Here is a 26,142-nt window from a genome sequence, read left to right as displayed (position 1 = left end):
GGAAACATTCTCTGAGCACTGCAGTGACTCTGGAAAAAACACATAAAGCATTTTTATGGTCAACAAATAGTTACAATTTTATTGAGCAGTAGAATACACAAGAAAAATATTCTTTTTTGAGTTACTGATTTATTTATTTATTTTTTAAGAATGAAATAATCAGGGCCTGTTCTGTAAGGAATGTGGTTTTGATGTTTTAACAGCTCCTAAAAAACAGCTGAAATGTTACGGCTTTGTTAGGAAGGCTTTCTTAAGAAAGAATGTACTAGAAGAGGCCATGGATAGGACATGGCAGCTTGTTACAGAAAGAAAAGGATGTCTCTGAAGACCTAAAATCCAGCCAGTGTGATCAGCCCCTGTAGCAAGGAGTGATGGTGCCTGGAGCCATGTCCTGACAGGGCTCTGCTGGTGCTCGGAGCTTCCCAAGCCCTATTGCAGTAAGCAACTGGGATCTTGGACTCCTTAAATTTGTGCTTAAAGTTAAACAATTTTAATGCAAGTCCCCTAATTCCCATTGTGCCTCTGCCCGGAAACATGGGGCTCGGTTTCTAGTTAGTTCACCAAGCTGGCACAGACCCATGGCCTCCGTGGAGTTAATTTTTGTTGCTGAAGGTTCTGGGCTACAGCTCCAACCTAGCTCAGCCCCAGTGCGGGAGAAGCAGGCGCTTTGCAGAGGACCGCAATGATCTGAGGGGCACCGTGCGCGTTACCCCGTCCTGCCCCTGCCCAGAGCTGCGGGAGGGTGAGCTCCGTCCAGATCCAGCTCGCTGCGAGGTGCCGAGGGAGCTGCCAGCCTTCGCCGGCTCTAACCCTCCGCTCTGCCTGGTCTTGCCTCGTGTCTCTGGCATAAGCTGTCGTCCAGGCAGGTAGCAGCAACAAATGGGAGCGTATGGGACACCTGATTTCAAGTTCATTTTCTTCTCTCTCCACCCTCTTGGTATTTTTTCTCCCACTCTGTCATACATCCCTCCCCAGTCTGTTCCCTTCCCACGTTTCTCCCATCTCTGTACTTCTCCCAAAACACATGCCCATCTCTCTCTGCTGCCCAGAGGCTCCTCTTGCCTTTGCTGCGCTTGCTGCAGTTAACGCCTTTCTCTGCCAAGTGTCTCTGACCATCCTGGTCCTCCAGCTTCCACTCCAGTCCCTGCTAAACAAGCGGCTGCAGAGAAGCAAAGCCAGCCCTTTTCTGCCTATTGTTTGATTATCTGCCCTGAAACAAACTCTGTGTTTCCAACTCGTGGCCTCTCTTCATCGCCAAGTGCTCACGTAGCCATTGATGTGCTTTAGCTGGGGTAAATAAACCCTGGCAGGCTCACAGCTTGTTTCACAGATTATTTTTTTTGTGTGTGTATGTGTTTGTGTCTCATTACAGGGCGAGTGAATGACCTTTATCAAGAGAGAAAGTATACAAGATTTCGCTTCATTATTTTCAGAGAAACTAGTTAGCTAACGGTCCTCAGAAAGCTGTGCAAAACTGCACTTAAATTTCTGTGTGTGAACCATTTTGACGGCAAATTGTAACCTGCGAGGGATGCTCATGTGTGGCTGATGGCTGCCTTTTGCTCAGGTTGGAGACAAAGCCAAGCAAGGTCATGGGAACTTTATATCCACCTGTGTCTGCAGTTTTACTGAAACTTCTGGAATCTCCTGTAAATCTAATTTCACTTTGGTGGTACTTAAAATTATAATGAAGCAGATTGCTCCAGACTTCCAAGGACTCTTCATCAGGGATCTGTTTGACCTGCTCCAGTTAAAGGATGGAGAAATATGTACATCAAGGCATGTCGAAACAGCTTGAATTCCAAGATAGAGGGCTGGGACTTTTTGGAGGGAGAAGAAACTACACGAGCCAGAGAGACTTTGCCTGAAAAAGGAACCAGCACCTTACATTTTCACCAATTTTTTTGCACATGTAGGTTCCATGGCTAAGAAAATGGCTCGTTACAAAGGGTTGGTGACCTGTTTGCTGCAGAACAGCCCTCTTTCTCTTGCAACAGCAGGGGCGATGCGTGACGCTTGGAAATCAGTTCTGACTATAACATTGCACAGGTTTTATTTCAGGATTTGAGCAACTGAACATTTTTCATGACAAGGGAATTTTTCAAGAGTCTGTAAGAAGCAAGTAACCGGGGAAGAATTAACATCAAGATCTCTCCTGTCACCTCTTTCTTGCCTTTGGTATCTTCTGCTAAGGTCTTGGGAAAAAAAAATTGCTCATTTGCCTAAGAGCTGGTCTTTCCTTCTGCAGGCTGGTGCAGCATGGTTGTTCTCCTTGAACATTTCAAGTTCATTCAGCCACCATCAGTAGTAGCTGCCATCTTCTGTCAGGCCAGGTTGTGTTGGCAGCACTTTGTGCTTTTAGCAGAAAAACACTCCTTCCAGTAGGCTGCTCAGTGGCAAGGAGGAAAGCCAAGCTGCTAGAGCAGGACTCTTTATGTAGGCTGAGCTACCAGTTTGCTTCAGTTTCTCCAGATGTTAAAAAGCAAACCACTTCTGAAGAATAAAGGTAAGAGAGAGGGGACAGCACTACAGAGGAAGAGGCCGCTGTATCAAGAAAATATTTGCTCTGGAAATAGGAACTGTAGGGGTGAAAAAATATGAACTATCAGAAAAATAAGCTGAATATTTAAAAGATTGTGCTGCAGATGCTACTGTGTGCTTGTGGTCATCCGTGCTGGAGCAGAGACAGTGAGATACATTCAAGGAGTCAGAAAGAGATGCACATATTAAGACAGTCTTAACAGTGTTAGTCACAATTCCAGGCTAGCTCATTACTACCTGTCTGGGAAATCGCAGCACCCAGAAGGATGTGATCATTCATGCTATTAGAAATCAACTATAAAATTTGCTCAAAGTGCGTTTGAGCTTCAGATATCCCAGAAACAGCAGCTTTTCATCCTAACCATTCCTAGTGATATTTGGGTATTGCCAGCTTAGGGATGGGCAAGAACACCAGAACAAGCCCTTCACAAACCTTAAGTAGCTGCCCTGCCTACGAATTTCCCATCTGTAAGCGGAGAGGTAATCTCATCTTATTCTCCAAAGATGGTTGGGGGGATACATTTATTTTTTGAAGTGGCTGGCCACAGCCCTGGAGTTGTCTCTGTGAAGCACCTTGCTGATCCTGTGGGATTCTGTTAGCATTCAAGGACTGGATGGAGAAGATCCAGTTTCAGAGCTCAGCAAGGTAATGAGGCATGCAAAGCCACTGCCTAATAACCGGAGGTCCCTGTTGTGTGTTTCCAGTGAGCGACGAGACAGCTGTTGGAACTGCAGCCTGCCTTTGGAACCATGCTCCTTGGTCAGAAACAAAAGGGTAGGTCTCTTCTGGTGTTGTACGACTGAATCTAAAGCTCATGATTTATTTGGGATCAGGTTGCCTGTTACAGAAGCACCTGGAAGCTGTTCAAACGTACCTCCTGATAAGCCATTAATGGTTTTTGGTAATTAGGTGTTGGGCAGAAAATAGAGGTTTAGACAACCTGTAAGAGGGCTCTGCAGAAGGTTTCGTATCACCAGCAGAGCCTGGTCCATCCCCTTTTCGGCTGCCTCCCTGCAGGGCTGGGGGTGCAGGTCAAATGGTGGTGCAGGCTCTCCTTTTGCAAGGAGAATTTATTTTCTTTGCTGATGGCTCCCAAGGGAAGGGTGAACAGTGCCACCGGTGCTGGCCTGTGACACGCAGAAACAGGCTTGGTGGCTGCCAGGCATGTGCAGGCAGGCAGAACCGCGTGTTGCTGCAGCACGGTCTGGTGAAAAGACCGTTTGTGGTTATGCCGGAGCACTCGCAAGCAATTAGTTAAGTTTTGCTTATGTGACTTATTTCAGTCTTTTGTGTAATTTACTGACAACCATCATGCAACACCAGACCTGTTGCTCATTACAGAGAAAACAGACCCTCTCCTAAAGGAGGTGTTTTGCTGTTTAAGCCCAACGATCTTCCACAGACCCCTGGAAACAGGGGCTGGTCATAAAAATACAGCTATATTAACCCTGCTGAGAGGTGGTTAGATATTAGTTGTGCAGGGTTGCTATCAGCTTTTACAGAAGTGATGCTATGGTTACAGAAAGAAAGGAGGGAGAGAAAGGAGGGAGGCCAGGAGAGCTGGGCTCTGGGAGGGCTGCAAGCCACAGCATGGTACCCTGGTTGCCGGTCCCCATGGGGCATGATTCCTGCGGGCATCACAGCCCCCCCGAGCTCCCTGTTGTGATGGTGATCATGGCCCATGTTATTTTTCCCTTGATAAAAAAATGGAACTCTCTGCTGAGCTCCTCTTTTCCACCACCACAGGAAAGAGGAAAGAGGCACAAGCTGACTGGGACACCCTTGGACTGCAAATGCTCGCTGAAGCCTACCAGCTCTCCTGCGTCTGTGAATCAGGGGCTTGTGTGGTTTAAGTCGAATTAGAATGAATCTTGTGAAGAGAAGATCAAGGTCAGATATTAATGCCCTTGTTTTAGACACTCCTCCTCTCCGTCCTCTCCCAACCTTCCACTTTGTGCAATACCAGCATCGCTTTTCATCCTCTGAAGCACATTTTAAATCTGCCTGGATTAAGCAAGTTGCCTGAGCCCATACCAGTATTGGCTGACAAGACAGGAACTCCCCTCCAATTGTGCACATAGATATAGATTGAAATCTGAGAGTAAAAGACACGTGTGTGATTTCCCCCCTGCGCACCCCCCCATCCCTCCCAGTCACTCACACCTCCCCACTAAGATTCACGTTCACTTGTGGAGGTAAGCATCCAGCCATAGATCGCCAGATTTCTTTAGGGACCTGTGGGAAGGAAACAAAGAGAAGTCTGTTTGGCATGTGAACCTTGCCTCCATCATTTTTTTTCCTACAAAGAAACCTGTTACTGAATTTGCATATGAATCCTTAGAACAGTGGACGTCTTTCCCCAGTATAGCACATGCCACCATGAGCCAGAGCGAGCAAGAACTTCCCCTGGTGCCCACCATGTTATCTGCAGACCCTCTGGCCCTGAATAAATAGGGCAGAATTGCCTGGGCTCACCACACTGCACCTCTGAAGGTGTTTCCCCACTTCCCCCTGGGAATTCTCACACGGAATTTCCCATCTACATCAGCTCCACAAATATGACATGACAGATTTGAGCTGGTTTGGGCTCAAAAGTGCTCTGACAAAACCCTCCTGGCTGCGAGGGCAAGTAATTGCTGAGATGGCTTGTGGGAATTTGTGTAGGGACACAGGCGGCGTAAGGTGGGATGCGGGGAGCACTGTTGCATGCCTTTTCCTCTGCTAACTGGATGACAGGAGCAAAGGAAGTTTTGAACTGGTTTTCAGCTCTTCTGCATGTTGGGGCCAGTCTGCTTTAATGTGTATTTGCTTCGAACGGTTTGCCAGCAGAGATCCCAAGCTGCGGAATACTTTCTCATGTTCCCTGTCATGAATTATTCCCCTCGGAGTAACTGAGACTGAAACATTAACACAGAGTCTGCCTGACTAGGACTATTAGACTAGTCTTCAACCATGCCCGCAGGGAATACCCTTTGCTGCTGGCAGGGCTGCAATGGGAACAGCACGCTGTGACCTGCCCCATTCCCCGCTGACAAATCTCCCTCCGCAGCCCGAGGCCATGCTGGCAGCTCCCCGAGCCGGCAGCTGTCAGAAGAGCATGTCAAAAGGGTACAATCAAAAAAAAGTCCCTACTAGATCAGGTCAGTACCCATCAAAAGGCAAAGTATTGGGTACTCCGATAGCAGTGCCCTGGTTGCAGAAGCTGCTCTGGGGGATGGTTGTTCCTTCCCCCACAATGTTGTGAATTAACCTGTCACCAGCTGTCCCCTGGCCTTGGTCCACTGAGCCAGTGGAGATGTGTCATTTCTGCTGTGGGTCAACACTGCTGAGAGTGCTCCTTGGGCTGCAACATGAAGGTTATTAACAGACCGACACCAGATGACAACAGAGCGACGTGGTATTTTGGAACGGTCTATAGCATCCTGAATTCTCTGTACTAGACAATACAAGATGTTCATGCAACAGCGAACTGCAAGCTGCAGGTGATACCAGAAGGACCTTACCCAATGATGTCTGCGAAGGCTTTTCCAAGAGGCTTCTCTTCATATTGGACTCCGTGCTTGGCACATAATGACTTCACCAGAGGCTTAACCTTCCAGAAGTTGTGCCGTGGCATTGTTGGAAACAAGCTTGAATAGAGAAAGAGAAAACAAACCTAAGAAAACTCCAGAGACTAACCCCATGGGCTGGGCATCTCTGCCTGCCTCCTCACAGGGGCTAATTACTAATGCCTCCTCCTCAAGCTGTGTAAGCAGCAAAAGAAAACGAGGCATGGTGAGGTATCCATGATTTACAGCCCTCTGTTTCGAGGAGGCTTGTGGAAACCGCCTGTGTTGATTCTTCTGCCACTCTGCCGTGCCTCAGGGCCAAGCTGTGCTCCGGAGGGTGATGGAAGTCAGCTCAGCCAGGAGTGCGAGGGGCACAGGAGCGAGGGAACAGCCTCAGCCTGCTGACACGGCCGTTCCCCGTTTCCTTTGGGCAACATCCACAGTCATCTGCTGAATTGAATTCCCAGTGACTCCCCTTCCCACTTTTGGAAGCTCATGGAACAGAGAAGCAGGTAAAGAAGAATTTGGGATCACCTTGCCCTTGTGCCATTCAATGGAGATTTCCCAAACTGACTTCCAAACCCTAAAAGCTGTTTGTTTTGCACTTTGTGTTCTCCCCGGAACAGACTGTCCCTGTGGCCCTGGATTTAATGCCTCTCCTGGAACCTGGCACCCAGCAGCGCATGCGGTCCCACACGGCTGTCACCTGCCAAAGGACACTGCAGTGCTTTAGGGGAGGGGAGGTTTCTGAAATGGATACTCAAGTTCAAATAGCTTAGGATTCGAGTCCATAGCCATTGCAACTGGTGGATGTGTACTGCTGACTCCTAATTAACCCCCAAATTAATATTGTGAGAGTGAAAGCTGAAGTGTGTGGTAGCAAGAGAGAAAGATGCCGTGCCTGTAGTAGAAGGTAGAAGCAGACTACAACCCCCAGTAGGCTGGGACTCTCTCCTTGGCATACAGTAGCACTCCAAAGATCCTGTCCCATCCCACATACATTCCTTTAGCAGACTTTCCCTCCCCTCAAGCCCGGTGCTGCGACAGCCTGGTAACAGCTAAATCACGCTGGGTGCATACTCACTGGTGCTCGATTTGGAAGTTCAGGTGCCCGGTGAACCAGTCGTTGAAAAAGGACTGCTCGATATTGCAAGTGGCGGCCAGCTGTGAAGGCAAGAGAGCAGCTGTGAAGGTTGAGGGGAGCCTCACCCCAAAATCAGCACAGCTCCTCTGGCCCCTGGCAGGGCTGGTACCCGTTGCGTGGCTCTGAGGACATGGGACATGTGCTGAGACAGCCGGGTGCCACAAGGGAGCTTGAACCCTCCCTCAGGGCTCACTGTCCCCTGCCGTGCTGCCCGTGCCCCCACGGGTTTGAGCAGTGGCAAAGGGGACAGCGTAAGGAGGCAGTCTGTGGGCATTCTGTGATGAATCACCTCGTAGCGGTCCACGCAGGGACTCCTAAACCTCTCCAGTTCAGCATGAGATGGCGAACAACAGTGCCAAGGTAGAAAATGGGGGAGGAAAAATGCATGGACACAGAAAGCCTGCCTTCCCCATCCCAGCTAGTTATCACCCAGTTTGCCTGAAGTGCAAGGTCTGAATATTCTGGAAATATTTCTTGGCTACTTTTACTATTAATGATAGTAAAATTGGGTAGTCTTTCTTAAAATGCTCTGACACTGAACTGGCAAAGCTGTGATTACTACGCAGTAACCATAGGAGACATACTCTCCTCACCCCCACAAGATGCATCATAAAACCACATCAGCATCAAAGAGGCTTATCTCCCTCCATCATACACTATAGAACTTCAACCAGTAAGTAAGAGGTTAAGAGTGTCCTGTCAGCAGGGTGGATTTGTCTGACTGGATATTGAAAAGGTGTAGAAAGCAGCGGGTTTTCATTTCAGTCCACATTGCTGAAGTACAGACTTTGGAAATCTATTGCACTCTCCCTTCAGCTCCGATCTGCACCAGGGCCCTCCTGTTTGCTCGTATGCAGCTGCCGACACACGCCACGCAGGAAAGACAGAGCATGCTTCTGGAACCTGATGCTGCCTCAAATCTGAAGTAATCTTTGAATTGTCAAATTAATTACAGAAGTTTGGACTTCCATGCCTTGACTCAGCACTGCTGGCCCTGGGGAGAACATCTTTATGGGAGGGACAGAGACCATACACTAGTGCCAAGGGACGGTGATAACCCACCTGCTCCTTGGGCAAATTTCTAACCTGTTTTGGGGTGAGCCAGGGGTGTTCTTTCCCCTCCCAGTTACCTGAGAGCTAAGCCAGTCTCTGTGCTTCTCACAATCGATTTCCATTGGAATGTGATTCATCTGGGTGACCCACACAAACCAGTGACTCTCCAGAAACCTTCAAAAACAAACGGGCAAGAAGCAGGACAGTTTGCACTGCAGGTCGGGACACGAGGTAAGCAGAGTGGGGGTGGCAGGGAGCAGCAGGAGCCACAGGCTGTGGGAAAGTGTTTCTCTCAGGTATTGAAGTAATTACCTCCCTTTCTATGGAAAGCAGAGAGAATCACTTCTGTGATGAATTTCCCTTCCCCTCTTTATGCCTCTGGGATGAATGCAATTATGGTTCAATCCACGCAGGACATCCCACTGGGCTAGCCCTCCCCCTCCGAAGTGGGTTGACCTCTCATGCTATCTTTGCCTTTCGGTAAATAAAGATGATCCAACTCCCCCAAAAAAACCAACCAAGCCCCAGTTTAGAAATCCTCAGAACTATTTTCACCTTTCCCATCGCTTGATGGATATACACAATTTCAAAATCCACCTGCCCATCGGTGTTAGCTTTCTGGGCACCAAGCTCAGCTCAGAGGGAGCTCCCGGCTGCCCTGTGCTCTCTCGGTCCCTTTGCCATAAGTCTCAGCTTTGCCCTGGGCTGGCTATCCCCTTAGAGCAGCTTGTTTATTGCTTATGGTATAGAACTGCATTTTTAGCACCTGTACAGCAGTCGAGAGCAATGCACTTTCTTCTCTTTACCTGCTGCAGTTTCTGTGTGCTGACAAGGTGCCTGCCCACAACACCCTTGTTCTAGTCTTTAGGTTTGTTCTGGGAGGGCAGAGGATCTCAATTTGCAATTTTGCCTTTCTTCTCGCACTCTTTGCTTAGTCAAAATCCAGAAGTTTTGGAAATTGTGGGTTAGTTGTCAGAAGTGTTTCAGCCTGAGAAGCTCCGCTAGGCACTCACACAGGTGTATGCCTCTCGAGTCTCCTCTTCACCTGAGGTCCAAAGTGTTTGGAAACTATGAAAACTGAAGTCATGAAGAGTGACATTAATTCTAATACTGTGAAGGTTTTTGCACATCTGTTGTCTTTTTTACATCTTTTTACTAAAAACTGAACACATTTTGTTTTAGAAAATGTTCTTCACTGGGATGAAATGTCTGCCTAGAAGTTTCACTTACAGGGGAAGCACATACAGTGCTCAGGAGGGCTCCTGAATTCCCTTCCCAGTAAGCTGGGAAGAGGGTGGCCTGAGGCACTCTCGAAGGGTCCAGCCTTGACCAAAGTGGATAAAATGCATAAATGTGTTGGAATCGGGCAGCATGTGAGGACAGGGAACGAGGAAAGAAAAGAGAACCCTGGCTGGACCATCACAAGGGCAGGAGAAGATGCTGAGCACCAGAGCCAGCTCTGCCGTGGACAGGTGGAGCTGGGAGATGAGAAGAGGAAAGCGAAGCGGTGGGAATAGCCAAGATAACACACAGTGAGGCAGAGAACCTGGACAAGGAAGGACTGCGGGGCACAGCAGAGCTGAGGCTTGGTTTGTCTGGCACTGGAGGGAGGGGAGAGCAGTGGGGATGCCCTTTATCTCCTACCTGACAAAAGTGAGGAGAGACAGGGATCCCAGAATGCCATAGAACGGGATGTATGTGATGAAGTAGCGCATGTAGTAGCTGATGGCCCAGGCTAGGTCCTAGGGGAAGAGAGAAGACATTAGGCATCACTTTGCCAGTCTCATACATGTCCTTTCTGGTGACATTAGGGACACTAGTTAATTAATACAGGAAAGTGTGATATTGGCCCGCTGGCCTCCCTCCCTCCGAGTCAGCCGGACCCCATAAAGATGGAGGGAACGTTTCACTCACCGCCCAGAACCTGCGCCTGATCATGGTCGAGATAATTTGGATTTGGAAATATACAGGGATGAGCAGAGGCGGGAAGACTGCAAAGCAAAGGACATGTTTTGGCCATCAGAGGGGTGGAAAGGTGTGTGACGTGAGCGAGGCAGTGACTTAGGACTGGTTCTAGGGAAAGTCTGCCCAGCACTGGTGAGAGGTGGGTTGTGGTGCTGGGGCTGCACACCTGTTCATCCTGACTTATCAAAGAGCACTGACTGATAACATGCATTTTTTTTCCATGGAGCCTCTCGCACCGGGGTTATTTCCCAGCCTCAGTGGTTTGCCTTGCTTTATGTGGCCATGCTGGCAAAGTTCAAGGTGCTTGGATATCACTGAAGTTATATACCGAACTGATCTTGGGACCTGCACAGGGGATGGTGGTCCTGAGGAAGGGCAGGATGAGCTGAGACCTAGGGAGCTAACACAGTAGGGGCTGGGAAGGTCAACTGGTGTTCAGGGAGAAAGGAAGAGTGCAGGGCAGATACTCACTGAGGAAGAAGTACTCGTGCTGGTGGTTGTAAGGCAGGTACTTCAGCTTCTTCTTGCCGTACTGCAGGACACGGAGGAGAAAGTTCAGGCTTGGGTTATGACACTCACATGTAAGAGAAGATTCTCTGCAATATTTCTTTACTGACTGGAGAACTTTGACTAAATTTCCACCACCAGGTAAAAAGTGTTTTGGTACAGTTAAATATCTTGACTTTGCAATTGTGCTGGGTGTAAATTCCTTTTTAAAGTCTCCTGGCTTGATATTCAGATAATTTCTATTTACTTGAGAGCCTGATGGCATTTGAACGCGTCTCTCCACCTCCTGCCGTGCCTGTGGCTGTGGCAAGAGCTGCTATCGTCTCCATCGTCAGGGCTACAAACGTGATAGGCGTAAAGTCTGACCTTTGGTAAGTCACTACATAGGATGTCAGTGCAAGACAATGATCCCTGGGGAGTCTTCCACGCAGAATATCCCAACCATTTTCGACTTCTGCAGCCCCCAGCCCCCAGGGACTCCTGCCATCAGCCAGGACTTGTAAAAGCTTACATCACCAACCGGGGGAGAACTGGCGTGGTCCTTAGCTGTTATGACAGCAAGTCACATAGACGTGCTTAAATCTAAAATATCACTATTATTATAGTAATATTGTATGTTTGATAGTAAATATATAAAATACATAAAGATATATAAATAGTTTGATATGCAAGTGATAGGAAATAGAGCACTGAGAGCTATTCTGCACTGATTTCTTTATTACTGTGGTCCACCCACAGACAGCAGATGCAGAGAAGTTTCTCCACACACAGGTTCAGACCTCAGGTTGTTGCATTTCTGTAGGTGCCCATTTCTTTTCGATGAATAGAAGAGCACCTGGTCTCCTAACCTCATCTCCATAGTGAAATATCTAGAGCTGTAAGAAGTGTCTTTCTTGAGCTCCAGGAGTGTTCACACAAGGAGCTACCACACAGAGAACCTGGATTGCTGTGAACTTGCATTTTTGCTTCCAGCATAGCAACTTCCCAATAAAGGTAAGTCTTGTAGTGCCAATAAATCAGGCACATCATTCTGGTCTGAGCTCTGAAAAGCTGTGTGCTTAGCATCATCTGGAAAAGGATTATATGCAAGCATCAAAGAGTATTGGGGTAGACTGATGATGGCCTAATATTTCAGGTATTTTGTAGGGGGATGATCCAGTTTTCCTCGTTGTCTTAAAGGTTTACATTCTTAGTTTTTCCTTCAAGTGGTAGAACCACTGTCCGCTTTTAAACTCAGCTGACAGGCACAAGATTTTCCAACGGGTTGTAGCCACACATTTAAGAGCATGATACTGATTTACATCTTCTAGACAACAGCCTTTTTATACCTCAGGAGAAGGCTTTCATTTTAGTCATATATAAGACCCCTTCTGCCTCTCGTGCAAGACATTCTCTATCCATACCAGTACGTATGTTCCCTACACGTGACAAACGCACAAGCATTCTCCAAAGTCCCTTAGGACAATTGTTTTCCATGTTTTACTCACTTTGCCTTACCTCAACAGGCTGAATATCTCCAAGGACAAAAATATGCAGCATGTTCACGTCTGGGTCCTTCTTGAATATGTTGGGCTTGGCATGGTGTTGGAAGTGACGATGGTTCCACCAGTTTGCAGAGGCACCCTGGGCAGATACAAGAACAAGTTGTTCATCCATGGGAAACGACAGTTCCTCTAACGGTAGGATTACCCATTCATGCACAGAAACTAAAACAGTGCAACTCAGGTTATGGCCAAACTGCTGTGTGCTTCTGAAGTAGCAATAAGCAGTGGCTAAGCTGTCAGTTGCTACGAGACAGCTGGTTTCAAAGGGCTGGTTTGCCCTTGCTAAGGATCATCAATATTAAAAGAACAGGGAATAAATATGCTCCGAGTGAGTCTGACATCACCATGTCTTCCCACACGTAAAGCTGTTTTTAGTAGCCGAATTGTGGAATCATAGAATCATTTAGGTTGGAAAAGGGCTTTATAAGATCATCAAGTCCAACCATTACTCTAACACTACCAAGTCCACCACTAAACCCTGCTGCTGCCTTACTGCTTATCATAGTGGTTCCCCGCTGTTGCCTGTGGCTGTGAGGGACCAGGCAAGATGAAGTGGCTTTGGGAGAACGGGCAAAGCTATGTCCCAACCTTGGTAAGCTCCTACTGCAGGTGGATGCTCAAATGCCTGGATTGCACTGGACCTCACCCAGGATAGAAGTTCTGAAGGCACCTTGAATGGATGGGATGTAACAGGATGGGACATTTGAAAAATATTATACCTTGGTGAAGTGCATGGTGAAAATATGATGTTAAAATAGGGGTTTATGTAATTTAATAAGCTTTGTCCTCAGCTGCTGTAAACTGGTGCGGTTCCACTGAAGCTTGTGGAACTACTGTGTTCTGAAACAGCTACGATTATGGTCTCGTCTCTCTTCTGCACAACAGCTCCATGTGCAATGATCACAAAGTTCTTTGTGCATCTGCTCACTGTGGAGAGGCAGAGAGCTGCCGTTTCCTACTTTAAAACAGTCAAAGTGACTGCAGGTGTTTCCACAGTGCCCTGGTCCACCATGTCCCTTACCTTCAGGTGTCCAATGATAAACTTGTGGACAATGTGGTTCCAAGAAGACTTCTTAAAGACGGAGAGGTGCCCAAAATCATGTTGCAGCCACCCTGCCTGAGCCTGGGATGAAGGAAAATCGAGTAGTTAGGAAGCTGTTTGAAATCAGAGTTAAGCACAGAAGGAAATGGAGATAGAAGGCAAGTTGTGAGTGTGAGGAAAAGAGGGAATTAGCCGAGGTGAGAAGGTGAAGATCTCTGTTTTCAGTCTGGAGAACACAGAATCATTCAGGTTGGAAAAGACCCTTAAGATCGCTGAGTCCAACCGTGAACTTAACACTACCAAGCCCACCAACATGTGGAAGGAAAGGCCAAAAAGGTGAGAAAAATGTGTGAGTCACAATCTAATATGAGAAGTTCAGTGCACACTGGCCCCCTCCTGAGCGATCTGCGCAGCCAGTATGCTCCGTGCCAACTGCTTCTCACCTGGGAAGTTGTAAGGATGCAGGCGAGGATGAGAGTTGTGATCCAGCCAGTACCAAAGTATGAAACCATTAACCAAGCTAACACTTCCATGGCAATAATATGGCCCAAGTAAAGCGAGAAAAACAAAGGATTCGCTCTGAACAAGTTCATGTCCTCTGCCGTCTTCCTCAGGGTCCGGAAATCCTCCACCAGCTGGGACTGCAAGAGAGACATGCAAGACACAGTACGGAGCTTCTAAGTCAGTCTGAAGGAGCCCAAGGAAGGCAGGCTAAGCTCCACACTAAGGACCCTGGCTGTTTCTTGCATTGCTTGGCTATTCCAGAAGTAAAGAAGGACCTGCCTCCATATTCACCCTCTATTCCAACATTTCATAGCACTTCCCCATGAATAAGCATCCTGGCTGGTCTAAGCCTACAACCTGACCTCTTGTACCTCGGGCTAGGAGAGTAATTCAAGCCTGCTGCTGTGAACCAGCAGCACTACCTGGCTCTGTTGAGTTACATCAGCTGATGACTCTCGTCTGAATGAGCTTTACAAGTACTAAAGAGAGAGCTGGAGAAAGAGAAAATTCAGTCCTATTACCTACGTATAATTCCAGAGCTCTGATGATGAGCACCCAGTCCCAGAGTACCCATCGTCTATTTAATACGTGGGGCAGCTACCGTGCAATCACTCATGAAGAGCATTCCCAGGTCAATGCAGGTCAGCACTGGCTCTTCTATTGTGAGTGATACAGATATATCATAATCATGGCCAGTCACAAACAACAGGACAGGATTGAGTTTCGTGGTGAGAGCCAGCCCTGCCATGCACTGTGCCTGAATAATGAACAAACTGTCTGGCAGGGATACAGAGCTGCCCTGAGGATGCCAAGTGGGTAGAAAAGGTACTTGCTGGGTTGCTGTTCCTTAAGCACAGCCACCAAAATGAGACCTCTGGCTCAACTCACCCATAGGTGACTACTGCTGGTGCCATGCACGGCACAGCTGTGGCTGTGGTCTTGTTGAGGTGCTGAGCAGCATGTCTGGAAGTCTTTTCAGACTTCTTTGCCTACTCCTCTCCTTCCCCCATAACAGGCAAGCAGTGATGCATGTTTTAGAGCTTGGTCACCAGAGAAGGAACAGCAGAAGGGACACCAGTCACAAGACCTGGTGCACATTTCCCAGTCTACATGTCTCAGTTCCCATTTCCCTTTGGTATGGGACCGGTCCAGCTTAGCACCTGGAATGGGCTGCTAGAAATCAGCAGCTGTTGGCTCTATGGGAAAGGAAAGGCTTGTACAGCCAGGCTGAACGTGTTACCTCCCTCCCAGACACATTTTAATCTACACTGGCATGTGCACATTGCTACCTGGAGATGTTCAGTTGCTCAGCATCTACTTGTCTCCCTCTCTGGAGCTGCCTGTAGTGAAGAGACCTTTACCATCTGCCTGCCTCTGACCTGGGAGACATCCCAAGAGGAAAAAAAAAAAGGTGGCAGAACGTACCCATCATAACCCCCACCTCAGAAACAGATACTCACGTTTTTATCTAGGCCCTGGCTCGGTTCCCCTGGAGCAAGCTCTCCAATAAGTAATGGCTTGAGAAACTTCTGAACCAAGGTGGGGTTGATGTGGAAGGCCTGGAATGCATCCTGGAGCAGAAACAGGAGTAATGGTGTGAGATTCAGGAGTAAGTTGCTGCTTCCTACTCATGGCATCATTCCCATCCATCTCCAGCACTGTCCTTCTCTGCAGCCCTCCATGTCACTGCCAAAGAGGGGTGCCAGGCTGACTCCCACCTCTCTGTGGTCGCTGTTCAGTGCGGTGCTCCTACTGGAGGCTGATGGATCCACTGATCTAGCAGCAAGCGAACGGGGAGATCAGGGATGCTATCTAGACATATGGTGAAAGGCACCTCAAGAAATTTTTTTCTAAGCAACTAAATACCTAAATCCTGTTAATTCCCTTAGGAGGTAGGCGAGAGGAATTTGTGCCAATCCCTGCTAGATATAAATACCCTTCAAACGCCTGCTGCCTGGAGGCAATTCAAGAGAGGGGTTGGCTGCGGTGACTGAACCTGGACATCACCAAAATGCCAGAAATGAAACTGAGGAGCGCTTCTTCCGTAAAGCACCGGGATTTCCTAGTTACTCTCAGCTCAGCTCTCATGCCAGTACCCCAAACTATCTAACCAATTGCAGGGACAAAGTGATCCCTGTTATCACAGGGAGAAGTCTGGATCCATTTGTCCAGGTCCGCTCCCCAGGACTGCATCCCTGGCAAAACCTGGCCCAGCAGGCGCGAGGCCAGTGCTTTTGGATGGCGCTGGGTCAGCCGCTGGTGTTACTCTGTTGGTGCCAAAGTGAAGGTAAAACTCTAGGACCAGCAAAGCTGTTTCTAGAGCCCTGTGCTGCAGGCAGTTTAGAGTTTCCCATGCAAAGAAATATTTGCCCTGGATCACCAGCTTCCTTCCCTACTTTGAGGAATTTAATTTGTTTTACCATAATCTATGCATACTTCACCCTCTCTGGCGCTATCCTCACAGCCCATCTGAGGTTCAGAAATACTGTCCTCTCCCTTCAGCAGAGGGGATGATGCACTAAAGGACTGACTTGCCCAAGGTTACAACTGGTAGCAGACCAGCGTTAAGCCTTTTTACTAGTGCTGTAGCATTGTCAACTCTTGGACCTGTAAATGCATCACTGAAATCCCGGTCACTGGTTTCCTTCCCTGGTACAATCTGCAGGTGATGTGAAAAGGGAGGGAAAAGCAGAATCAGTGGCAAAGTGACTGCACCTGCTGCAAGGTTTTGCAATTTTGGGTGAAAAGAAGGGGAGAAGGGGAAAGGGGAAGAGGGTGAACATCTAAGGAGCATTAGAGAATGTTGACTCAGTATTATTTAAACTAATGGGAGGTGGGGGGGAAATGCCTTTGGAGGTACTGCCTGATCACCGTGATGGAGATCCAAATGAGTTGTGTCGTATTAATTGGGGGGCGACTCAGCACAGCAGCTTCTGCCTGACCACCTAAAATGTATTTTTGTCCACCTTGGGCTTCCCTGCCAGTAGCCTATCTACATGTTTTCTAACCATGCTTGTAAGTGCTGTGTCGTGACTTTTTCCAGGGAGAGTTCTCCTCTGCCTCTGAATTTAATAGTCTCACATTTTTCTGGATGGGATGAAAAGTAAAGGTTGGAACTGGTTAGGAAAGCAGTCATGCATGTCAAAACACAGTTGTTACTCTAAACTGCACTACCTTGCACTACCTACCTTCCACTTCGCTGCTGTTGCAAGCCTGTACCATGAGGAAATAATGACAGCAGGAAAGTTTTACCTTCCCTGAGAAGCAATACAGATATGTGCCATCAGCGTCTAGCCTCCAAGCAGGAGAAAGAATAACATCTCCGGAATACTCTTACCATCACCAGGCAGAAAGCTACAGCGATGGAAAGATTTGCTTTTTTATTAGCTGTATCTCATGCAGCAACTTCACTGCATAGGTCCTGAATATAAGATGTTCCCTGAATGTGTGAATTGCCCTCAGTTCTGTGCTAGAGGAAATAAAAGGCAAAAGGCAGTTTGTGGGAACTTACACCTGACCTCCCAACTTCGTGGTCTGCTGGCCAAATAAGCTGAAGCGTCTTATGGGGGGTGAGGAAGTGGGAATTATTCCAGCTGCTTTTGGTGAAAAAAAGCTTTGTATCACTGAGGCATGAACAATACCTGAGCATTTGAAGTGCTCAACGCTGTCAGTACAAGGATGTTCTTTCACATCCTTGAACACCTCTAAAACAGAGAGCCATTTTCTGAAGGCAACTGTGCACGATGCGATAGCAGAACAGGTAGCCCCAGACCAACATGCTGTCAAAGTTTGGCCTAAAATGAATGAAAGCTCAGCGTTGTTAGTGCCTGTAGGGGAAACCTGTGCACAGGCTGACCTGGGCACTCCTAACCTGCCTGGCATGAATGTAACAGCTGTCGGGGAAGCTTCTCAGTTAGCTGTCCTGTAAGCATCCCGAGAGGAATCCGCTCACACATCCCCACATAAAGCAGAGTATCTTTAGAGTGGTCCAGCACAGAGGTGGGGTTCAGTGAGCATCAGGGGTAGATGGAAACACATGATCCTCTAGAGGATGGGTCCAGGATGAATAGACAAGATGCTGAGGTTCCTTTGGTGCATGTTTGTGGTCCTAACTACAAGTGGTGCTAAGGAAAGCGTGAGAAAGATGGAAGCCACATATGAACCAGGAAGGTAAACATGTTAAACTGAATTTTTATAATTGCCTTTTCCTCCTCCTAAACTCTTCCACCTGTGATATCTTGCAACGCAGAATGAAACTTGTTAGTTAAGCCTTGACAGGGCCAAAGCCAAGGCTTTGTCACCCTGAATGAGCAATGTTTTTTGGCAGTAAACTGTTAGTCACCACAGGGAAGCTGCCAACAAGCCAGATGCCAATTCTGCTGTAGCGCTCAGAGCAGTGATGAACAATTCCAGGGCATACAGAAGACCATGCCTTCCCGGAGCAAGCTGTGAGTATAGTGGGATGTAATGTACTCTGGGAGGAGGACCAGCAGTAGCAGAATCACAGATCTGTGTTTCAGTCTCCCTTGTAAGGATGCAAGACAAACGCCATAGCGGATGCTTTTTGCTTTCTAGTGGAGACACTGGAGTTAAATTCTTGAGGATAGGAGTCAAACTCCTCTGGTTTCAGCTGGCCTGCATTTAAGCAGCTGCAGGTAAAACCTGGCCCATCTTCTTGAGGGAGAAAGCTATTAATACAGAGGATTTATCAGAAGGGGGGCAGGAACACCAAAAAGCATCTCAGTGCTTCAAGGAAAAGAATGAAAAATAATCACAGACCACGGGTAAATGGAGACTGATGGAAAAGGAAGGTTATTAATTCTTGCCAGTTCATCCTGCCACACACAGAGCCTCCTCCTTGCTAAGGTGTTAAGAGCCATGGGAGACAAACAGTTAAAGGTACAGCTTGGTCTCTCCTGCTGCTTACCAGGCACATATTCGGAAAAGCTCTCAGGCAGTTTAGACTTTATTAACTATGGGCTAATGCCCTGGGGGGAGAACACACTCTCTGGATGCACTTCTGCAGCAGGTGGCTTTGAGGGAAACTGCAGACAACAATCTCTACCCTCTACAGAAATTTGTTCCTTTTTCAAGGGTTTTGTTTGGGTGCGGGTTTTTATTTTTTCGGTTGGTTGTGTTTTTTTGTTTTGATTTTTTTTTTTTTTTAAGTTGCTGAAGCATCAGAGGTAGCTGAACCCAGCTATGAAGTGCAGGAACAGCTGCAGCAGCAGCAAACTGTTAATGGTGTGAGGATTTTCCCGCCCCCCCATCCCTTTTCTGTAGGAACCTGTAACTAAATTCTCTAGAGAATTCCCTCCTGGGGAAAAAGGTAAAAAGCTCCTTGCTTTAAAGCTTCAAGCTCATCCTCCTCAACAGAAACAACTCTGAAACACAGACCGGCCTCTTGTTAACCCTTTCTTGTGCTGGGCTGCTGTGACTCTGCATGTCATGAGCTACACGCTGAAGACTCGGGGCACTTTGCTCACGAATTCAGAGCTCCAGGCACAGCACAACCAAGAGACAAAGCCAACCCTGCAGGATTTAAGCAGAGCCGAGCCATCTCTACCAACCAATCTTCCAGATGCCGCGAAGGGCTCAGCGGGGTGGATGGCCCCGGAGCTGTATCCCTTTGGACCAGCCTTCCGAAGGAGATGCGCTGGGTGCACAGGAGGTGTCAGAGAGATGGGGAGCGGGCGGCAGCTCGCTGCTGGGGGGCAGGGACCGAGCAGGGGTAGCTGGTGAGGGGTGGGGTGGGGTGGCCGGGCGGGGGTCCTTACCGTGGCATCCTCGCCGGCGCAGTGGCTGATCACTCGGTAGCCCCCCGGGTGCCTGTTTACCCACTGGGTGACATTATACACCTTTCGCTGTATCACCAGCCAGCCGTCCGTCCGCTGGTTGTGCTTCTGGATCTCCTCCCAGGTATAGAAGCGGCTCTGCGCCTCCGGCTCCCCTCCTTTCTCACCCCCTTTCCCCATGGGCCCACTTGCTGCTTTGTCTTCTTATCCAAAACTCGGGGGGGGAGCACACCTGCTCCTGCGTTTCTCAGGGATGTGCCGGAGGGGATGAGCTTTCCCTGCGTACTGTAGCTCAGCTGATGCCCCGCTCTCCCCCCGTGCCCGGGCTCATGTCCTCCCCTCCCCTCTCTTTGTCTCCGGCTGCCCGCTCGGAGCTGCCCCCTAGGCTGCCTCCCCCCACTGATGCTCTCCCGCCGCACACAGCCCTGTTTTGTGGGAAGCTCGGCCCCTTCCCCCCCCCCCCCCCCCCCCCCCCCCCCCCCCCCCCCGGCCCCCCCCGCCCCCCCCCCCCCTCCCCCCGGTGAGGTTCCACCGGGATCAGCAGAGCCCCGGCACCAATCCCGGCGCTCCCGCCGCCCGCCCGCTCCCGGCCATTGGCCCTGCGCGATCTTGCGAAGCCAGAAGCCGGACGGGGCCCCCCCGGCCCCCCCAGACCCCCGCAGCGGGCGCGCGGTGCCTTCCCCTCCCTCCTGTCCTCCGTTTTCCGATTTTCTTTTACTCGGTATTTTGGCTCCTGCTTTAAAAGCTCCACACCTCCACCCCCTACCCCGTTTTTTCCTCCTACCACTTTCTTTTTCTCTTAATTTTTCCTTCTCCCCCCCTTCTCCCCCCCTTCTCTCCCCCCCTTCTCCCTCTTCTCCCCCCTTTTCTCCTTTTCCCTTCCTTACCCCCCCTTTTCCTTCCTTACCCCCCCTTTTCCCTTTCCCCCCCTATTCTCCCTTTCCCCCTTTTTTTCCCTCCCCCCTCTTTCCCTCCCTCTTTTTCCCTTTCCCCTCGGAACTGCCACCTTCCTTCCTAGCACGGGGCTCAGCCTGGAGGTTTCGGGGCTCAGCCTGGCGTTACGGGGTGCACTCTGTGGTGCCAGGCTGAATCACCGCCCCGGGTCGCCATTGTCGCTGTCCCCAGGCAGGCCCAGCCGCAGATCCTTCCTTAGGGCAAGACGTTAATTAACAGGTGGGACGGTGCCTCTTTTTCTGTGCCGTGGGGCACTTTTAGTGTAAAATAATCCCTGTCAGCAGGTTACGCAAGGTGTTTTGCAAAAACAACGGCAGAGCAGGCAGAGCATCCTCACCGCTGCCTTCCTCCTGCCTGAGAGGACCTGGGGCTGCTCTCCGGGTGAGGCAGCTGTGACCCGCAGCTTTCCTGGCGATAGGAATCTTTTCTTGTGACCATTTTGCCTTAGTAAGTGGAAGGGTTATTAATTCTTTCTGTAGAGCCCTGGCTGAGCCTAAGCAAATTTAATATACAAGTTGTTCAAGCGTTTTAGGGTACAGACTGCACTCCCTGAGGTACAGCGTGCTGTTGGATGATCACATCTTGGGACAGGAGCATGCTCCTTACACAGGCAATGGGAATGGAGGTCAGAGTGGAGGAACATACACCACTTTACACCAGTGAGCATCACTCCGTGCTGCCTTTGCACTAAGGCATGCTATAGGCTTCCTCCATTTCAGCCTGCTCTCGTCGCTGCACAAGGACTTACCCTGTTCATCAGTCTCTTCCTGTGATGTGGGGTGACGAGAGTCAGAAATGAAAGGAATGTTTTCCCAAGACTTGCTAGTTTTATTTAGTTTGGTTTAAAATAGACCTCTGACAAAGATAATAACAAGCGTCAGCAAGACATTGCATTAAGGTGGACCTGAAGCTCATTGCTTGTGATGGAAAAAGTTCACCATAACGCTTTCTGTGCTGAGTTCTTTGAATTTGGGGATTTTAATCCTGTAGGCATATCTGCATAGCACCTTGGATGCTTTAACCTTTGTAACGCTAAGGGTGCTCCCCCTGTAGCCTGTCCTTCCCTTGTAACCGCACACCTGGACGCTGCTTCCTGGCCCTTTTCTGTGGTATCAATCATAGGTTCACAGAATGGTTTGGGTTGGAAAGGACATTAAAGGTCATCCAGTTCCAGGGGCAGGGACACTTGGCACCAGCCCAGGCTGCTCCCAGCCCCGTCCAGCCTGGCCCTGAGCACTGCCAGGGATGGGGCACCCACAGCTGCTCTGGGCAGCCTGGGCCAGTGTCTCACAGGAAATAATTTCTTCCTAAAATCTAATCGAAATCTTGCCTCTGTCAGCTTAAAACCATCCCCCCTTGTCCTATCGCTACAGGCCCTCATGAAAAGTCTGTCTCCATCTTTCTTACCAGCCCCCTTTAAGTACTGAAAGGTGGCTATAAGATTTTCCTGGAGACCGGGTACCCAGTGCCCTCACCCTCTGTGCCCTTCGTGTGCATTCTAATGTGCTTTTCTGGCTGTTGTGTCTGGTTTCTCCTAAAAACTGATTGCCATGGGTAAGAGAAACATCCTTTCTTACCCCTTTTTTTTTATCCTTTACCTTGTAGCTTTTAATTTATAACTTTAGAGCCTACTGGATAATACAGTAGATAAATAATTTACATCCTCAATGAATATTTCTTGCATGTTACAGGTGCATGGAGCGTGCAATTCTTGCCCCTCATCACGTGTGCCCCAGTCAGTGCTGGCATCATCTTGGGCGGGACCAACCAGTAATGAGATGAAGTGAGTTTTGATGAAAACTGTATTGTTACTGTTGGAAAACTGCTCTGTGGGCTCCCTGCTCCACTGGAGAGGGTGTCGAGAAGAGGACAGTTGTCTGGAAGACCCCATTGCTGCTTTTTGTGGCTGGTCACTGGGATGATGGTTTTCCGTCTCTCTTTTTTTCTCTCTCTTTTTCTCTCCTTGTTTTCATTGTGGTTTTTGTTGTTTTTATTGTTTGGGTGTTTGGGGATTTGTTTGCAAAGAAGATTGCAAAGCTGAAGACTGTAGAGATGTCCAAGAAGATGGAGAGGGCCCCTGGGCACACAGAGGAAGGAATAAGAAAACATACTACGATTTATTATTTTAGGATGCATTTCCTCAAGCTTCACTAATGATAGTTTACTGTTAGAAAGTCGGGGGGGGATCCACTGCAAAGCCAGATCTTTTGAAAAGAAAATAATTTGCAGATTCATGACATATTTCTAGTTGTTCAGTGTGCCAGCTGAAGGTTGTGTCCTCTGCGTCCACAACCAGATTCAAAGCCATGGCTTCTTTTGACTTGTAGAGATAAAGATATGGATTATTGGTAACTCACAGTATTATCTGATGGTCAGAGTCCGTCAGGTGACTGCTCCACAAAAGGAATGTGTTCGTGTTACTGAAATTGGTGATTATTTTGTATACAGCAAGCTTTATCAGTCAGTGCATGGAAGTTCCTACCTCAGAGCTGACGGCTTTAAGCAGCAGAGAATCTGGCTACGTATGCACACACCAGGCGTGAGTGGGGTGTTTGCCTGAGCAACCCCTCCCCCCCGAGAAATGAGCTGCTGAGGAGGTGGGTACATTTTGGAATCGGCTCTGGTACCTGTTAGATGGACATGGATGTAAAGTCAGCACACAGAGCTGCTCACCTGGCTGCTTTACCCAGGGAATTGTGTGAGGGCTTCAGGACAGTCGCTAAGGGGTGCCTAGCAAAAAACCCACCCCAGCGCCATCATCCCCTTGCAGCGCAGCCTGTAACGCTGCCGAGGCTTTCTGTGGGCTTGCTCCAGGTTTTGTTTGGCTCCTGGGGCACAAACCAGCCACGGGAGGAGAACAGACTCTTGCTGTGGCCAAGTAGGTGAAAGGCTGCATGTGTTGCACGGTGTTGCTTTAACAGCACAAAGAGCTTGTGTAAGGGATGCACAAGCCCCGAGTTGAATCGGGTAGTCATGAGATTGGGCGGGAGAAAGGTGAGTAACGCGACAGGGAAGAAACCATGGAAAAGGGGAGATGGAGACGTGCAAAGCAGGGGAGTTTTTGTGGAGGCACAGGTAGAAGGGGTAGGCCTGCTCTTCAGGGTAACGTAGAAATACAGAAGCTAATGAGCTTATGTGAAGGGCATTAAAGTGAAGGGCATCTTGCTGGGTTAGCCTGGAATGGGGAAAAAGCAGGGCAAATCCGTACTTCGGGTATCCTTAAGCTTGCCATGCATTGATTTGCTAATGTAAAAGAAACTGAGACCCCAAGGAAAGCGTTTTAAAAATGTAGCAGAAATCACAATTTTTGTGCTTGTCATCTCATGCCTTTTTTTAGTTTTATGTAGAAGTTGGTAAGATCAGACAAGGTGCTTTTAATCTGCCTTTTAGAAGGGGTCAGAGTCTCCATTACCACATTGAGGGTGCCTTTGCCAGCAGCACCTAGCCTGGCATCAGCACTGCAGCTGTGCAGCAGTCCTCATGGATGTGGGGAAAATCCTCCTTTCTCCCCAGTTTCAAGAGCACAAGCTCCATCCCTGGTCACCTGGTGAGGCCGGATGGCTCTGTGGCACGCAGTAGGAAAAGGAGGTGGCAGGAGCGAGCAAGGGGTGCACTGGAGGGACATGCAGCAGGCATGTGGAGGGGAAAAAGGGGTTGAGCTAAGGCAGAAAGTGGGAATTGAGGATAATGGGAGAAAAAATAGTGAAGATCAGGCTTATCTGCATCTTTAGACTTTTAGCTTTTAGTTAGACTTTTGGACTTCTAGTTGCTCTGCCAAGGAAAAATACATGTAAGGAGAGAAAGGATTTCCTCCCTTGCACTAGAAGGAAAGGGTGAGGAGCTCTGAACTTGGGTTGAGATGGGTGAATAATCAATTCAGACACAGTGGGAGACAACTAAATGACATTCTGACCAGGCTGCGGAAAGAGGGGCTGGAGCATGGAGCCTGAGGTGAGGGGACCCAACGGCTAGGTAGGGATGCTGTTGCAGCATCACTTTAAGAACAAAACCAAACTTCTCCTCTTTCCCTTAAGACAGACACAAACTCTTCCTTCTTTCTGTCTCACCCCTGAAACAAGTTCCTAGTGCTTGAGAAGCTATCAGTGAGGAGCCCTGAGGAGGAAACACCCTTGCCCACCACCGTATAGAATAGATGTGTGCATGAAGGGTGATGTAGTTCTGTGTGTCATCAAGATATAAGATTCTGCACCAGAGGAAGCTGATTCAAGCAGAAAGACACCAGATGCTGAAGCAAGGAGCAGTAATTTATCCAAAGGTGAGCAATAACCACTGTGTATTTCACTGTGCGAACAGCAGGTCCTTGGCTTGGGCTTTCAGGATGGAGTGTTCTTCCCTCAAAGGAAGAAAAACCCCAGTAATCAGTTCCGTGAGGATACTGTGTTTCTTTAAAAGAAAAAATTGCACTTTCTTTGAGTGTCTTGAAACCTATTTGTACCCACAAGGAAAACTCCATTTGCCTTTTTCAAGAGAAGGGAAAGATCTTTTTGCTCCTGTTAATATTTAAACATGGGATCCCAGGCTACAAGAAAATATCTCAACCTTATTTCTATCTGGAAAGTAGCTTGGGAATAGTGCTTCCATTTCCAAAATGATTTAGGTGTCTTAAATATGTTGTTCTTAGGTCGATATGAAGCCCTCAAAAAGGTTGGCTTGCTAATAATAGTGTTTCTGAGTGACAGTGCCCCCAGCTCCGGGTTTGAATGTCCCTTACTAATACATCCAACTGCTATTGTCTCCCCGTGCCCTTCTGTTCTTCTGCCAGCCACCAGGAAAGTTTTTTAAAAGCAGATCTTTATACAGCACTTTGTACAACAGGGCTGTGACCAATTTTTTGGGGTAGTAAAATACGAAATGAATAAATAAAAATTAGAAAGCGGGGCAATAGTGTTTCGTATCAAAACTAATGGGCTCTTCACCACCTCCTGCTGTGCTTCCACATCAGTCCTGGTAGAACCATTTTATTGTCATCTGGGTCCCTGAGATTCCTTCATGGACAAAGTGGTGTTGGTGTAAGTCTAGTTGTTAACTTGGATGTTCAGTTACAGTTGCACGAAGACTGGGGATGTGGGAGTTTCTGGATGAAACATGGGTACAGACTATGCAATGTTAAAGTGTAAGGAACTCCCCCAAAAAAGATTTCCAGTGTTGTTTAACATGTTCTGAGTCTATCTGCAATTTTTCAGGATATAGAAGAAAAAAATAATCAGGAAATTACTTATTTATGGAATGGAAGTACCCCTGTGGAGAGGAAATACCAGAACCAATTGATTTTTAGTCTAGGAGAGACCTGTAAAACAAAACCCAATAAATATTTCCTAAGTCAAAACCAGACAAAACTTCTAAGGCTCAAAATTTTAATAGTTAAGCAGAATATATACTAAGAATATTAATATGTTATCTTCAAGTCAAGGCTACATGCTTTTCTGAAGCACATTTTAAACAAATGCTACTTACCATGGTAAATAAATTATTCTGTTTCTTATCATATAGAACATTAGACCATTATAAGCTCCCTGACCCTTA

At 48.2% G+C, this 26,142-nt stretch overlaps 1 protein-coding gene across 1 annotated transcript; it reads right to left on the bottom strand.

Moving 5' to 3' along the window:
- Positions 1-50: 50 nt before the first annotated feature.
- On the bottom strand, positions 51-20,050 carry FADS2 (fatty acid desaturase 2). The gene is made up of 12 exons (XM_040608518.1): positions 19,627-20,050; positions 15,310-15,420; positions 13,789-13,986; positions 13,325-13,426; positions 12,257-12,382; positions 10,724-10,784; positions 10,202-10,278; positions 9,932-10,029; positions 8,365-8,461; positions 7,175-7,254; positions 6,046-6,171; positions 51-4,777 (listed from the first exon to the last, which is right to left on the bottom strand). The coding sequence occupies exons 1-12, from the start codon at positions 19,822-19,824 to the stop codon at positions 4,726-4,728; spliced, it is 1,326 nt and encodes a 441-aa protein (XP_040464452.1). The 5' UTR covers positions 19,825-20,050; the 3' UTR covers positions 51-4,725.
- Between the last annotated feature and the right edge of the window lie 6,092 nt (positions 20,051-26,142).

The sequence above is a fragment of the Falco naumanni genome, chromosome 10 (genome assembly GCF_017639655.2).
Source record: "Falco naumanni isolate bFalNau1 chromosome 10, bFalNau1.pat, whole genome shotgun sequence".
NCBI classification, from domain to species: Eukaryota; Metazoa; Chordata; class Aves; order Falconiformes; family Falconidae; genus Falco; species Falco naumanni.
This window is presented reverse-complemented; position numbering and strand designations above follow the sequence as displayed.